The 16,202-nt window shown below is 37.9% G+C and overlaps 1 protein-coding gene across 3 annotated transcripts in view; it reads right to left on the bottom strand.

Annotated features, from left to right (window-relative positions):
- Nucleotides 1–1,005: 1,005 nt before the first annotated feature.
- birc2 (baculoviral IAP repeat containing 2) overlaps nucleotides 1,006–16,202 on the bottom strand; it is a 38,761-nt gene continuing 23,564 nt past the window's right edge. For 2 of the 3 annotated variants that reach the window (XM_051926463.1, XM_051926462.1), the window contains exons 7-9: nucleotides 2,969–3,223; nucleotides 1,767–1,808; nucleotides 1,006–1,506 (exon numbers count right to left, since the gene is read on the bottom strand). In XM_051926463.1, coding sequence (XP_051782423.1) covers nucleotides 1,313–1,506; nucleotides 1,767–1,808; nucleotides 2,969–3,223 — 491 coding nt within the window. In that variant the 3' untranslated portion in view covers nucleotides 1,006–1,312. The remainder of the gene's footprint in view (nucleotides 1,507–1,766; nucleotides 1,809–2,968; nucleotides 3,224–16,202) is intronic. The other variant, XM_051926464.1, reaches the window with a different exon arrangement.

Genomic DNA, 16,202 nt, shown 5'->3' with positions numbered 1-16,202 from the left:
GCTGAACAGTATTTATCAGAAACACTTTTTTTTTTTTAAATGCTGACAAAAACAAGAAAAAACTGGCTGTATGAATCTGGAAGCAACATTTAGCATTAGTGTGTTGCGTTTAACAAGTCCAATGTAGAAACATATATAGCAATGCAGTTTACTAAAGCTCTTGTTTCTTTTCAGGCCAAGATGCCTGATTTGTGGTCTTTTGTTGATCTCATTTTTTACTAGATTTTTCCTTAGAAAGATCTGAAGTTGTGATGGTACCGTTGATTACATGACTGCCTCAAGATGCAGGGACCTTGTTGATCTGGATCTGCTAGTTTCTCTGAAAACCGCTTCTGTCTCACATCTCCATGATGTGCATGTCAGCTCATTTGACCCTGTAAAACTCAATGTGAATGGGTAGGCCCCGTTTTGTTTTATGTTGGTTCATATCTTGTGTGTTATGTTACTACAACTCACTATGACCCCTGAAAGGGGTCAAGGTGGTTCACTTAATGAATGGTTTTCCTTAAAAAGGGAAATGCCAAGTGTGAGTAACAACCTATGATAAACTGCTACTTCATTTTATAAATAGGTGTAAACAAGAAAGAAAAGGAAGTGACATTCTGACAAATAACCCTGGAAAGCAAAATCTGTTCCTCTTTACTAGATACACAAACCAATACTTCTGTGTTTCTAAGGTATGAATCCATAAGTAACATGATCATTTAATCTACTAGATAGATTGAATCCTTTGAAAGTGGATGGTGATCCAAGACTATACAAGTACTGATAGGAAGCACTTTGTTCCATTCAAATAAAAAAAAAGTCAAAGCAAGGCCAGCTGTACATTTAATCACATTTAGGTGCTGGTAGTTGGGGATCACAGTGCAACTCTTAGGTTATTTTGTGATATGATAATCAAATTCTTTTTACACATATCCTGTCAGTTAAAAAAAAGACATCAATTTTAAAACATTCGCACACACACACACTACCATGACAATACAAGGAACTCAAAAGGCAAAATACAGAAATGTACAAAAATTGTATTCCACGGATAGGCATTTTGTATAATTTTGTAATTTAACATCTGAACGTAGCATTTAAATACTGAACAAATGTTTACTTAAAGGCAAGATACAGAAATGTGCAAAAATTTTATTCCACAGATAGGCATTTTGTATAATTTTGTAATTTAACATCTGAATGTAGCATTTAAACACTGAACAAATGTTTACTTAAAACTTTCCCACAACATTTCCAAAGTGCTGGTGGACATGGATGGATTTTAATGGCAAAGAGTAAGAAATTTCATCGTGTAATATTAATCAGTCTAAGACAGAAATGTGCGTACAGTACCCTTAACAACACTCCTACAAATTGGGCATTTGCGTAATGAAGGTGCACACTCTTTACAAACAACCAAATGTCCACAAGGGATAAAAACTATATTGACCTCCTTGTCCATACAAACTTTACAGGTACGCTCTTCTTGTAGCCTTCGTAACTGTTCCTCCATGGGTAAATCTTCAATGGGTAAAAAAAAAAAAAAATTATATATATATGACACATCTACAAATGAATAGCGCTTTAAGTGATATGGCATAATTCAAATGTTCACTAAATGTCCTAAACCAATAAGAAACTGGCCAAGTGGTTCACAGTCATTTCTTACTTTAAAACAAACTTTTCTAAAAAAAAAAAACCACTATAAATAATCATTTTAACTTTAAATCAGTAATTTTGCTGTAGTCCACTCTGGCAGTAAAACTGAACATAAAGATTACCTGATATATCTTGACTTGGTGAAAATGATTCATTCGTTTGTGCTGAAACAAAAAAAAACAAAACAACAACATGTAAAATTATTAATTTATCTTCTAACACTGTAAGGTACATGCAATGCAATGCTTTTTTTCTGTAATCTCAAGCTAAACCCTATGCAAGCTCTTGTATACTTAACAATTCAAGGATACCTAAAGTGTGATTATTCCCATATTGATTAAAACTAATGGGTACCACAAATAAAACATCAGAGTACAGTCGTACCAGTACTAGAGTAAGGTTTCTCAATTACATTTTCTTTTTATACTTATCTTTGTTACATTTTATATATAGCATATGCTGAATTAAAAGTGATGTCAAATTAGCAGCACTTCTGATAAGTGCAACATAAAATCACACACACACAGATTTTGGATCAAGAAAGAAGAGTGACACCAAAGAGAAGATCTGTCTCTGTACAAGTCACAGTAAGAAAACATTTCTTTTAACACCTAATACATTAACTTAAATTCTTCCAGGAAGGTGTAATGGTGAAAAAAAGATGGGTGGAGTAAGAATGAAGAGACTGACTGATGAGAGAAATAACTTTTGCTGCCTTATTTCAGTAATCTGAGAAAGCAGCACCTCTGCAAGAAGGTTAGGAGAACTGTTATGGACTGGTAAAAATATTGTTTTTCCTTTTGAATGGGACAGTACCATCATCCCTCTGATCTTGCCAGCAATGATTAGTCATTCATTCTTCACATAAAAAAAGAGAATTTTTTCTGGTGTCATCTTGTACTATTGTCTTTATACATATGATACGTTTGTGAGGGTTTTGGGTGCATTTTCTTCTTTTTTTTATATGTATATACTTATATAATATATATTAAAGCTTGGTTTTGTCTGGTTGTATTTCCTTGTGTGTTTTTTTACATCTAAAACGAGAAGGATAAAAAATTAAATCAGATACAGTTTATATCTGATTTGGATTTCCTCTAGTTAATTAGACTTTATTTGCACATTAAATGAAAACTCTTCGGTAGTTACAGTCGAAACTAATTTCAAAAGCGTATTTGCCTCTTTTTTGAAAGTGCAGTCTCACAGCTTCAAATCATATTTATAATTAGTACTCCAAGATTAGAAAACAAGCCATTCTGCATACCACATGTATGTGTTCAAAAACCAAGTATCTAGAGTAGTGTCTAAGTATTATGAGACCTACCCATTAACTCCCTCAGCAAGTAAACATCATTTTTCTGGATCCAGTTTTTGAAAACTTCAGAAGCTGCATTTCCTTTAGAAAGAACCACATCAATAAGCTGCGCTGTCTGTTGTTTGTCTGAGGAGGCACTATGGATGGCTTCGTACTCCTTTGGGGAAATTACAGATTGCTCAAGCAAATGTTCCATTAAACTTTTAACACTTTTAAGACGGTGAGTCAGTGCAGCACGGTGCTTTTTCAAGAAGGTAAATCCATCTGAAACAATCAACATATTCAAATAATGAATTTGATTAACTTTGATAATCAAGTTGCCCTCCACCCCAAAATTAAGCAAGATACAGAACGGGTTTTATTAATAAATCTGAAAAAGGAGGCGGCTTGTTACCGGCAGCTTTAGAGAGTTCGAATTATACACTGCCACTTTCTAGTTTTTGCCCACAACAGCAATCCAACAAACAATCTTCATTAATACATGTGGGGAGAGGCAAGCTTGATTCTTAAAGGCTGCATTCTTTCACTGCAACAAATTTTTAAAAATCTGACTGTAAATCTAGAAGTTCGTTAAAATTACCTAATTTTTTTTCAACATATACTTCTTAGAAATTTTAACATGAATAGCCCCCCCCAAAAAAAACTTTGAGAATTTCAGTTCATAGACATCTACAGTACTTTTAAGTTAGTGTGTTTTTTTTTCTTTGTTTTTTTTTTAATTCAAAAGTGGTAGATACTTTTGAAAGGACCCAATTACATGTTTTAACAATAGGCTGCATGACTTTGTACACTGCCTACTCTTAATTTTAATCAAAAAAATAAAACTGGTTTTCAGCTTAGAATTGTTCAAAATTTATATTTTGCATTTTGGGCATGTAATGCTCAAAAGCACATTCATGCACAAACCTAAGGTATTTGGAAACCAAGCACAATACTGTAAATGAAAAACAGCTAATTAAACCAGCTAATCATCAAGAATTAGCAACCTAATTAAGCGATTAGTACTCATAAAATCTGTGGACCCAGGGGCTTCCTGGACTAAAGTTGCTTAAAGTAACAAATGATCAAATTTAAGGCTATGGATGACTTCATTTTAAAATTGACCATCACTTAAGAGACACTATTCTAAGTTATATATGGCATCTGTATGAAAAATGGCAGCTTCCTGCAGCTTTTTCACAGGTTTATTTATAACAGTTTATCATGTCCACTTCCTACCACAAGTCACCCATAATATTAACACCAGCAAACCAAAAACAGTACTGTGCTTATAAACCCAGTGCAAGAGCAGTTTAGAAGAAACTGCTTTAAACATCAAGACGAACAAAATTTTACAGCCAAAATTTTTTTTTCTGTCATGTAGTACTTTCAGGTAACACACATAAAGTGAGGCTCCTAATGCATTGTCTATTGGATTCCACAATTTCAATGGCATTAAGAATTACAAAGCTTCCTGTAAACATAACCTGCCTTAATTCAAACTTCAAATCTACTGCACTCAGTAGTTTGGGGTGAAAATGCATTATGAGCAAGTCATCAGTTTTCTATGCTACAATCACCCCGTCAGACTTTCCTCCCCGTCTTCATTCATTGTCCAACAGTGACTCAACTTCCATACCCACATCTCAGCTGCTGAACAGGAAACTGAATTTGAATATGAGCCCAGAGAAGTACATCTCCTTTTATTACAATATGCTTAGCTGAGTAATTAGGAAGAAATGTACATAGCAATTGGGGATGACAAACTTCCATGACAAGTGCCAACATCTTAAACTAAAACTGTATACTCATAGATACATTAGACTAACAGATGATGGCCTAAGCTCATCTATTCTTCTAAATATTTCATTTGCAGAGAAAATACATGAATGAAAACTCTTGGTACCACCATATTCTTACTGCCACCAGTGCCAATGACAAATGCATGTTAGAAGGACGTTTTCAGCACCTGAAAAAATTTGTATATGATCTGCTGGCTCAAGAGAATCCCCCTACGCTTACTGCCACCAAGGCCAATGACAACTGCACGTTAGAAGGACGTTTTCTGAAACTGGGGAAAAAAAAATTGTATATGATTTCCTGAATCAAGAGAATTGTTTTAAAAGGACATCTGTAGCAACGTGAGCTCTTAATTTTAACTTCCATGAGGAAATCACCATAACCCATTTTGCAGATGTACAATGATACTGGATTAAGAGTATGACAAAAAACATGGATCAGTGGGCAGTGGTTCCAATTACCATGCATTAAATAAAAAAAATTACATGATTGATAAATAAAAACTTAACACATTAATACAACATAAAGAGGATTATGTTGTTAATAAACAGCTGCTGAGTAATCTTATAACTTGAATGTAAAAAAAAGTCCCTGAATTGAGTGATGTTGATTTCTAGAACAGAGGTGGGGAGATTGGGGGTGTGTTCAGATAACTTGAACGGCCAAGGTTTTTTTTTGCCTTTCCAAGGCACTCTGTATTATATATTTAATGAAGAATAAACATGCCCCAGCAGTAATCTGATATTCTGCAGTGCCTTGGCATCCTGAGCTAAGCAAGTGCCATAACATACCTCATATGCAGCAGCGAAAGATGCATTCCACTGTGTACCTACAGCAATTGGCGAACACAGACGAAAACATCAGAGAAAGTTATGTCACGAACGCTTGTCTATGTCAACACCCAAGATGCATTAGTCCGTGATAGTAAATCACTGAGAAATTTAAACCTGTTCGCCATCATAGATGGGAATATAGACTTCAAGAAGCACAGGGCAGACCATAACCACCTCTTTTAAGTGTTGCTGATTTTGAGGCAGAGATTGCTGCCCTGTCACCAATGTGTCAGAAATCAAAACACTAATGCCTAAACATCTCATCATTGTTGAAGATCCAGCTTATAAAGGTGGTGCTGTCAAAAAATGTAATGATAAGCCTGGGGCTGTAGCCACAGAACCAAAAGTGAATGATCAGTGTACCTGGGGCTCAGCACAGGAAGAACCAGCACAGAGGTCATGATGCTGCTACTCCTCTTGTGTTGGGACATGGCAGAAAGAAAGTCCAAAACCCAGTTGCAGAGACTGGCATCATGAGTCTAGGCAATTATTTTGTGTTTTATAAACAGTACGGTAGCACAGCAGCGTATATTATCCAGTTGCGCCAGGATGGTATTTCTGTACAGCAATATGTAAACTGTAGATGATCCAAACCATGGTGACAGACTGGCCTCTTGTGCATCTACAATAGAGTCTATTTGACATCATTGGCCTCAAAACTAGTAATGGGAGCAAATACAGCAAGAAGGATCTTTGTAAAACAAGAAACTGTTATTAAAGCCTACATAATGGTGACTCACAAATTATTATAATTGCTGTCTTTCTTTAAAGTTTCCTTGATTTTCAGATGGTTCTACTTTTGGAATTCCCCATGTATAAATAAAGTATTTTCATACTAAACAGACAACAAGAAACATCTAAACTATGTCTATTCAGTGACGCTATGTCATTAATCATATATTCTGTTAGCCATCTGATTGGAATTTAGAAAAGGGTGGGAAAGGAAACATTCTCAGTTTATTTAAAAATGTAATGATTCACTTTTTCTATGATCCTTTATTTTATATATTATATTCTCTCTCTCCAAGGTGTTGTATAAAAAAAAAAAAAGAAGAAAAAAAAAAAAAAAGAGCACCCATTAATTTTATGAACCTGCGCTTTTCCACTGTAGTCACTGGAGCCAATTAGCTTGACATAATAGTACAGAGAAGAAAAATAGAACCCATCCCTGGAAGTATAAAAGTCCATCATAGTACATAGTCTCATATCACACTAATTTAAGACTCATCAGCCAGCTGTATGTATATTGTTTTTGGGGAGAACCAGAGTACCAAGAAGAAATATGTGAGAACATAAGGAAATTATACAAATTCTAAAGGTGGTGCCCCACCTAATATTCAATTACGAGATAGTGTGCAGCACATAACATTGTAGCCACCTTCTGTAAAGGTCCCCTTACTAAATTAAGACTGCTTACACCTTATTCTATGTTTGGAAGCCAACACAAATATTGGGAGCCTGAAAATATTATAACACACCCAGTTTCATTACTGCCATGGATAGTTCATAAAAAATACTTGCCAACAGCAAACATTCCTACTATAGACCAGCTGTCTAATTTTATAATAAAAATGATTAAAACAGTAACACTGGCAATATCTATTCCATTCACAGCAACAAATTAAACTGCAAGCTTATTTTTCCAATAGGGAAGGGTAAGTGCAAAAGGTCACTGGTCATCAAATAAATAAAAAAAAAAGTAGCTATAATGTGGGGTTTTCTACAGTTCTAACTACAATTGAAAAGATGAAGCACTCTTATTCAATTCTGTGTAATATCAAAAATGTATTCAAACATTTTTTGACAATACAATCGGGGTAAAAGTAACTGATGCATCCAGAACCCCTTTACAGTCCAGCACTGGTGTCAATAAGTGACAGCTGTCAAAGTAACAACTACTACACTGCATTAAATCTAAGACCTTATTTGGCTCAACTTGGGAGTGTAACTGGAAATTAGAAAACTAGCATTTTATGATCAGGTGTGGAGGGGCTTGGGTTATTGTATAGCCATGTTTTATTCTTTTGTATTTTGAAAGGTTTTGATTATTCCTTAAACAGTGGTTAGCCTATTTAACAATAAACACTATTTCCATCTGCTATTATAAAGCACTTCTGAAAATATAAACAGCCTATAAAAATTGTTCACCCTCTTCACTTTTTAAAGTTTTATTGTAGATTAGCAAGGCCCTTTTGACACTTACCAGAAAAGGATTCTTAACATGTCAGTATACAAACCAATCTCTACGAACGAAACGTATTACAATCATTAAACACAAAATAGATTGCTTAAGTTTTCAGTCCTTTACTATGACTAAGTCATTACTGGTATAGCTGATTGGTTTTAGAAGTCAAATAATTAGCTAAACAAGAGATCACCTTTGTGTAGTCAAGATGTTTCAAGTGCATTTACACCTCTACCTGGATGGTCCAACTGTTGGCATGTCAGATTCCCTGGCAAAGACTAAACCATGAAGGAAAATTCTAGGCAAGTCTGCAACAAGGCTACTGAAAAGTACCAGACAGGAGAATACCCTATGAAGCACAGCTAAATCCATTCTTAAAATAAAATGGAATGAATGTGGCATAGGTCTAAACTTGCCTACAGCACACTAGTCTTGAAAACTGAGAATATGTACAAGGAAGGCCATCTGTGAGGAAGCCAAAAAAAGGAACCCATTACAATTCTAAAGGAGTTACAAACTTCCATGGATTAGATGGTTACAGAGACTGTGCAGACGACAACTAATGACGAAGTGCTACCACAGTTGCAGTTGTATGTATGGTACAGGGCCAAAGAAAAAACAATTGTTAAAAAAAAGTCTGCAAAAAGTTATGAAGGGGCCACTGAAATGAAATGGAAGAAGAAAAAACAATTGTTAAAAAAAGTCTGCAAAAAGTTATGAAGGGGTCACTGAAATGAAATGGAAGAAGACTCAGTGGCCTGATGATTTAAAAATAATTGCTTTCTGATCATCATACTTAAATGTCTGTCATACAACACATTAAAAACACACCATCCCCCTTTAAGCTTGTGGGTGCCAGCATCATGCTACGAGGATGTCGCTTTGCAGAACATCCCTAAAAAAATAATGTTAAACATAGGAAATTCCTGGAGGTGTCTGCAAGGAAAGAGACTCATTTTCCAGCAAGATGACCTAAAACATAAAGCCAAAGTTGCAGAGAAATGGCTTGTAAACAATAATGGTAATGATGTTCTAGGGCAGTGGTCCCTAACCACTGGGCCATGGATCATCTGATACAGGGCTGCACAGAAAGAATGAACTTTTTTATTTTATTTCCATTTTATTGGCTGTCGGAGTTTGTAGGGTGTGTTATTTTCAAAACTGACCAGATCATCTCTGTAGAACTGTGACTATGTTCTGTCCTTTATGTACCTTGACAGCCACACTACTTAAAAAAGTAGGGGTGGTATTATGTGAGGTTTGAATGTGCGTGCAGATGGATTTGTTTGTGATGTACAATAAACTGATAATAACTTAATAACTTGACCACTTGTCATTCGACAATAAGAAGAAGTTGTCAGTAACCAAGTCTCATCAAAGTACAACAAGCGAAGGTAAATGAATATATATTGACAGCATGACAGAAGATATAGTAAACCAAACCACTGATGTTTGATGTCAAGAGAATATATTTTCATAGCAGCTGCACATTCAGGCAAAGACACATGCACATGAGCATTTATATTTCTTAATATGACAAGTGTGGCAAGCAGCTGGGGGTGGCACCCAGCCGGGATGCCCGGAAGGACCGGAGGAGGGATTGCGTCTCCTCCACACCACGAGGGGGCGACCGCCATGGTGTCTTTGGGGACCACAGGAACCGAGCATGGATGCTCAACCCTATATATAGGGGCCCGTGGTCACCGCCAGGGGGCGCCCCAATGCCTGAGGAGCCCTGGCCCTCAGCACTTCCGCCACACCCGAAGTGCTGGGGGAAGGAAGACCAGGGATACCTGGAGTGCTTCCGGGTGTGCGGCTGGTACTTCCACCACACCGGGGAGTATCGGCGGAAGCTAATCGGGAGGCACCTGGAGCACATCCGGGTGTGTATAAAAGGGGCCGCCTCCTTCCATTCGATGGCTGGAGTCGGGTGAGGAGTGGACTAAGTCTTGTTGGAGAGGAGTGGAGGCGGCCTGAAGAAAGAGGCATTGGTTAAAGGCCTGGACTAGGGGAGTTGTTTGGGGTTGTGTGCACTGTTGTAATATGTATAATAAACGTGTGTGGGTTGAACCATCGCTGTCCGCCTGTGTGTCCGGGCCAGCTTCCACACAGGCTATATTGAACTGTTGATAAAATGTTTCATTTTTTTAATGTGTTCAAAGAAAATATTTAAGCAAAACCTGTTCATGCGTTTTGTAATAAGGAACATAGCTAAACAGGGAGGATGTAAAACAGTGACTATGTTCTGTTGTTTATGTACCTTGACAGCCAATGAAGTTAAAGTAGGAGGGGTGCAGTATTAAGTAATGTTTAGATGTGAGTGCAGATTGATTTGTTTGTGGTGTTCAATAAACTGACGATAACTTTCAGTAATTGTGACCACTTGTCATTGAACAATCTCCCCATCACTTCCATCAATGCCTCTTTCCCACACTTGTCTCTGTCAAGTTTTGATGATAAATTAAGCCCACAAGTGAACCCTACCTAAAAAGAGCAAAACAAAAAAAAAACATCTCGAGAGCTTCTTTGAAAAAGAACACTCTAAGAATGGCAACAAAAAGAACGCTGCATTTAAAAGAAAATACCAACAGTTCCACTTAAATTACGAGTTTATCATGAGAGATGATTCACATGCTCCAAGCCCGTTCAGAAAATATGTGGCAACCAGCTGTCCAATGAGGCCATGAAACCTTCAAAAATGCTTCACCACAGAGACCAAGCACCCTGCATTTGAAGATAAGCCACTTTATTATGCTTCATTATGAACGAACGATGGTCAGTCCATGGAAAATTGTCTTGCATGAAACTGGTCTATGGTATGGTATAACAAAAGTTGGAGACCACTGTTCTAGGGTGACAAAGTTAGAGTTCCGGCCTCATTCCAAGTAAGAATTTGTGGCTGGACTTGAAAATTCTGTAGCTGTTCACTCACTGTGCCCATGAAACTTCTCAGCACTTGAGCAGTTTGCAAACAAAAATGGGGTTTTGGGGAACTGCAGCGTTCATGTGCAAATGTTATATAGACCTATTCACACAGACTTAAGGCTGTAATTGTTAATAAGGGTACCTCTTCTAAATACTGACTTGACTGGGATGAACCAGGACAAATGTAGTTACCTTTGCTTTAAAAGACTTCAATACCTGCATAGGAAAACTCAAGACATCAATGTTGTGAAACTCAACTAATATAGGTCACCCAAGACAAGTGCATAGCTAATAATAAACTAGAGAAACATTGGAAGATTAGACTGCATGTTTGTTTGCTTTAAAGACACTGGGCATGTGCTTTGTCAGTGTTCCACATTACTACTCTGAAAACTATTTAAGATCAGTTTTTCTAGTATTCAATGATTCTGCATTTAATTCTGAGACCTGCATACTGTACACGCCTGTCATTTATAAATAAACCAGTAAATCCCCGATTCTCTAAAGAATCGCAAATCCAAGAATGGCAATTACTTTCTGTTCCCTTCAATCTTTGTAGGGATGTAAGATCATGGAGGGTGGGAGCGTCCTGGGAAAGTTTTCATTTAATAAAACAAATATATTTGTAGTAAAGATGTGTCTTGTTGGAGTCATGACTCGTTTGGTTCTGGTATTTGAGAAGCGCGTTGTAGGCGCCTTCGTTCATTGTTTTTATCCATGCAGTCTTGTTTCTGTTTTTCTATATGGGTGTGTTGTTAGCTAGAAGTCATTTGCTGTTAGGAATCATAATCGAACCCCTGACCGCAGGTACTGTGGAGTAGCTGACTGTTGGCACTGTCAGTAGTCACCACTACCTCAAGTTTAAATACATACACATATATAGATAGACGCCGCATTCACTGTGTTTCCCAGTAGACACGATACGTCAGCCTTATTGCGAGTGGCAAAAGTGCAATTTAAACTAATACAGGTAGACGTGGACACCGGGTTTTCTGATGAAAAAACAACGTTTAAAACAGTATCGTTTACATACAACAGATTTTGGCGAATCATTTAAATGCAATTATGTGTATCTATTTATACACTAATAATGGCAATTATTAAATAATTATAATTATTATTAACCATTCCTCCCATATAAGTAACATTTCGGGGACTGCCTTCTTCTATCTTCGAAACATTTCCAGACTTTGTCCTGTTCTTACGCAACACAGTACTGAAGTATTGTTTAATGCCCGAGTCACGTCACGTATAGATTACTGTAATGGTATTCTATCTGGCATCCCACAAATACTTATCAATTGCTTAGAACTTCTTCAATATTCTGCTGCCAGGATAATATCCTGCTGTTGTAAATTCACTGAACATATTACACCTATTCTCTCTTAAGTTCACTGGCTCCCAATTAACTACAGAATACAATACTAAATACCGCTCTTAACATTTAAAGCTCTCCACAACCTCACTGATGTCCTCCAGATTTACACTCCTCTCGCTCACTCAGATCTTGTACTTTAAGAATATTCAGTGTGGCAATATGGTGCAGCCTTAGTTTGTGGAAGACAGACACAACTAAAGACATGAGCATAAAATGACGGTTGTCAATTTCAAACTGTGTTTCCTCAATGTGCTCATTGAGAGAAAACATCATCAATTTGAGACATGTTAACAGCTAACAACAATCTATATAGTGACTAAATACGTTTAGCCAGAACGTTGTTTGGAGGCTCACGTGAGCACATAAATGCATAGTTTTGCTAGCTTAGCCTGGCTCAGCTAAAGTAAAGATTATAAAACGGGATTTTCTAACGGCCAAATATAACCAAAACAATTGTTCAGCCTTACCTATGAAATGTTAATCCCCCGGGATCTAGTTTGGAGCGTACAGCGGTTTGTATAACCCCAAGCAGCACATTATTCATTGCATCACTCCACAGCAGTGCCACTCACAATATGGCAGCGACGTTGACGTACGATTCTGCTAGTCATGAGGCGTGTAGTTATTCTATGTGAATGTTTAAATATGTCATCATGGCAACTTGTTGACAAAGGTTTTATATGCGGTTTTCATTTAACTCTTTTAGGGCGGATGTCGACTTTTGTCGACAGGAGGGGTTGAAGGCGAATGTCGACAAAAGTCGACATCCAGTGATAAAGGGCGACAATCAGCTGTTAATGGCGACAAATCTCACTGTCACGTCACAGGCATTCCCTCTGTGCTTGGAGGAATGCTAGACTCGTTGACTCGGCAAATAAACATTGCGTGTGCGTGAGTTGCGAAATGTAAACAAAGGCAAGATGGCACCGACATGTGAAAAGGCAGCGAAGCAAGTGCAGAAAAGAAAACACTTGGCAGACGTTGTTTTGCGCATTACCGCGGAGTCGGACTCTTGATTTTTCAGAATCGGACTTTATTGGCAGTGATCAGGAGATCGAGCAAGAGAGTTAGAAGCAGGCATCAGCTGATCAGACACCAGCCGATGCCGCGCGAGCGGATCTGCTGCCAGTTGAGTGCCTTCGCGCAGCTGATGCATCTACGTCAAGGTTCGCATGGGATAAATACACATACATTGATCCGTTGAGAGCCGATATGGCTACCGGAGTTTACAAGACGGCATGGCTTGCTTTTGGACACGACAGATCACCAGCTGCTGTACTTCAGGCTGCTCTCTCCTGATGCTGCTTTTCAGCTACTGTCAGACGAGACAAACAGGTAGGCAGAGATTTTTTTTGAATCACGGGCTGCGTTTGCATCGCATTCACGTTATTCAAAGTGGAAACCCACAACGAAAGACGAGATGAAGCGCGCTGTGGCATTACAAATAGAGATGGGACAGAACTGGTGATATAACTTCAGGGAGCATTGGTCCAAACGTGCTTTGTCCCCTGGTGGCTTAGGTACGTGCTGCTGCAAAGTTTTATTCACTTCTGTAATAAACAGATGCAAATCCCATGGGGTGAGCCAGGCTATAATGCCATACATAAAGTTCATAAAGTTTCAGAAGATGAAAAGAGGTGACAATACGGTTTTCATGCAGGCAGAAAACTTGGTGGCAGTGGCATGGCACGATGGCAAATGGGTGACTTGTCTCTCTACAGTACACACTAACAATATATGTTAGAAAATGCAGCAACAGACAATTGAAAAATAGGCATCAAAACAACACATATTGTAAGGAGTGCAATGTGGCAATGACTGAAATTGGCTGCTTTGAGCGAGATCAGACTTTGCTGTGTAAAATGTATGTGATATGTATGTGAAATCATAGAGAATTCAGGCTCATACAACATGCAAGACAGTAACATTTGTCAAAAGTAAATATTTTTTGTTGATTTGATATGTTAAACAATTGCTTTGTGTTCTTTTTTAAAAAATGTTAGTTTTTGGAAAAATATTCAGCCCTGGGAGAAAAGAAACAAAAAAAAAATTAGCCCTAAAAGAGTTAATTACAAAACATAATCCATACGGGCTCGTTTTGTATTTCCGTTAGTTGAGCTCTTTCATTGTGGAGTCGTGACGTCTTTGCTTCTGGTGTGTCTGAAGCGCGTCGCAGGAGCCTCCGTGTATTGTTTTTTTCCATGCGGTCTCGTCTTTGTTGTTCTGTGGCTGTGTCGTTAGGTAGAAGTCGTTTACCGTTAGGAAGCATACTCCAACTTACATACACTGACTGCTGGCACAGTGGATTAGAGCAGGTGTAGTTTACAGGTTGTGGTGTTTGGGCGCCACGCACTGACTCAATGGAACTATGGGCTCGGTTGTGTATTACAAATTGTTGAGTTCTTTCCATTTGGAGCCGTGACTCCTTTGGCTCTGCTGACACAGACCACTGGCACAGTGGATTAGAGCAGGTTTAGTTCACAGGTTGTGTTGTTTGGGCACCACCTACTGACTCTGGGAAGCTGCTGGGTTTGACTCTGAGTTGCAGTGTGCATGCGGTGCGTCTACCGTCCGTGCATAAATTAAACTGGTTTAGTAATATAGATTATTTCCAGTAAAAATGTGAATATAAAAAAAAAAAAAAAAAACTTACTACAAGCAAATTTAAGGTCATCTGAATTTGACATTTTCCATAAGAACAGGAGAAGTGAGCATGTAAATTTAGGAGCATGCTTTATTTTTTTTCCATTGACACCAACCTGCTATTGAACCTTTGGAACTGTGAATTCATGTCGCTTTTTTCTTCACTGTGTGGAAGAACTTTTACAATTCTGACGATATTTACTTCTGTTATCTTGGAGTGGCATTACAACACTCTAGACAAGAACAGGCCATTCAGCCCAACAAAGCTTGCCAGTCCCATCAAGTTGAGTTTTGAAAGTCCCTAAAGTTTTACTGTCTACCACACTACTTGGTAGCTTATTCCAAGTGTCTATCTTTCTTTGTGTAAAGAGAAACTTCTTAATGCTTGTGTGAAGTTTACCACTGTGTCCACGTGTTCTTGATGAACTCATTTTAAAATAATAGTCTCGATCCACTGTAATAATTCCCTTCATAACTTTAAACACTTCAAATCATGTCAACTCTCAATTTTCTTTTGCTTAAACTGTATAGGCTCAGCTCTTTTAATTTTTCCTCATAACTCATCCCCTGTAGCCCTGGAATCAGCCTAGTCGCTCTTCTCTGGACATTTTCTAGTGCTGCTATGTCCTTTCTGTAGCCGGGAGACCAAAACTGCACACAGTACTCCACATGAGGCCTCACCAGTGCATTATACAGTAAATCTTAAGCATAACCTCCTTGGACTTGTACCCCACACATCGTGTTATATAACCTAACATTCATTCTGTTATGTCTTCTTAATGGCTTCTGAACACTGTTGGGAAGTTGATAGCTTAGAGTCCACTATGACTCCTAAATCCTTCTCATAAAGTGTACTCTTGATTTTCTGACCGCCCACTGTATATTACAACCTAACATTTTTACTTCTTATGTGTAATACTTTACATTTACTGAAATTAAATTTCATCTTCCACAAATCTGCCCAAGCCTGTATGCTATCCAAGTCCTTCTGTAATGATACAACAGGTTACAAATTATCTGTTAATCCACCTATCTTGGTATCATCTGCAAATTTAACCAGCTTGTTCCTTATATTCCTATCTAAATCATTTATATATTTTAAAAATAGCAGCGGTCCTAGCACTAACCCCTGTGGAACACCACTCTTAACATCGGCCAATTTTGATGACGTTCCTCGCACCATCACCCTCTGCTTCCTGCGTCTGAACCAATTCTGCACCCATTTGAAAACCATCACCCTGAACTCCCACTTCTTTTAGCTTGATGCCCAACCTCTCATGTGGCACCTTATCAAATGCTTTCTGAAAGTCAAGATATTAAATAATATCATATGCTCCCACTTTGATCATATCTTTTTGTTGCCTCCTCATATAATTCCAGCATGTTAGTAAAACACGACCTCCCTCTTCTGAACCCATGCTGACTGTTCAGAATAACTCCTGTCCTTGCCAGGTGTTGCTTAATCTTATCCTTGATAATTCCTTCCATTAATTTTCCTGT

The sequence above is a fragment of the Erpetoichthys calabaricus genome, chromosome 4 (assembly GCF_900747795.2).
Source record: "Erpetoichthys calabaricus chromosome 4, fErpCal1.3, whole genome shotgun sequence".
Lineage (NCBI taxonomy): Eukaryota > Metazoa > Chordata > Cladistia > Polypteriformes > Polypteridae > Erpetoichthys > Erpetoichthys calabaricus.
This window is presented reverse-complemented; position numbering and strand designations above follow the sequence as displayed.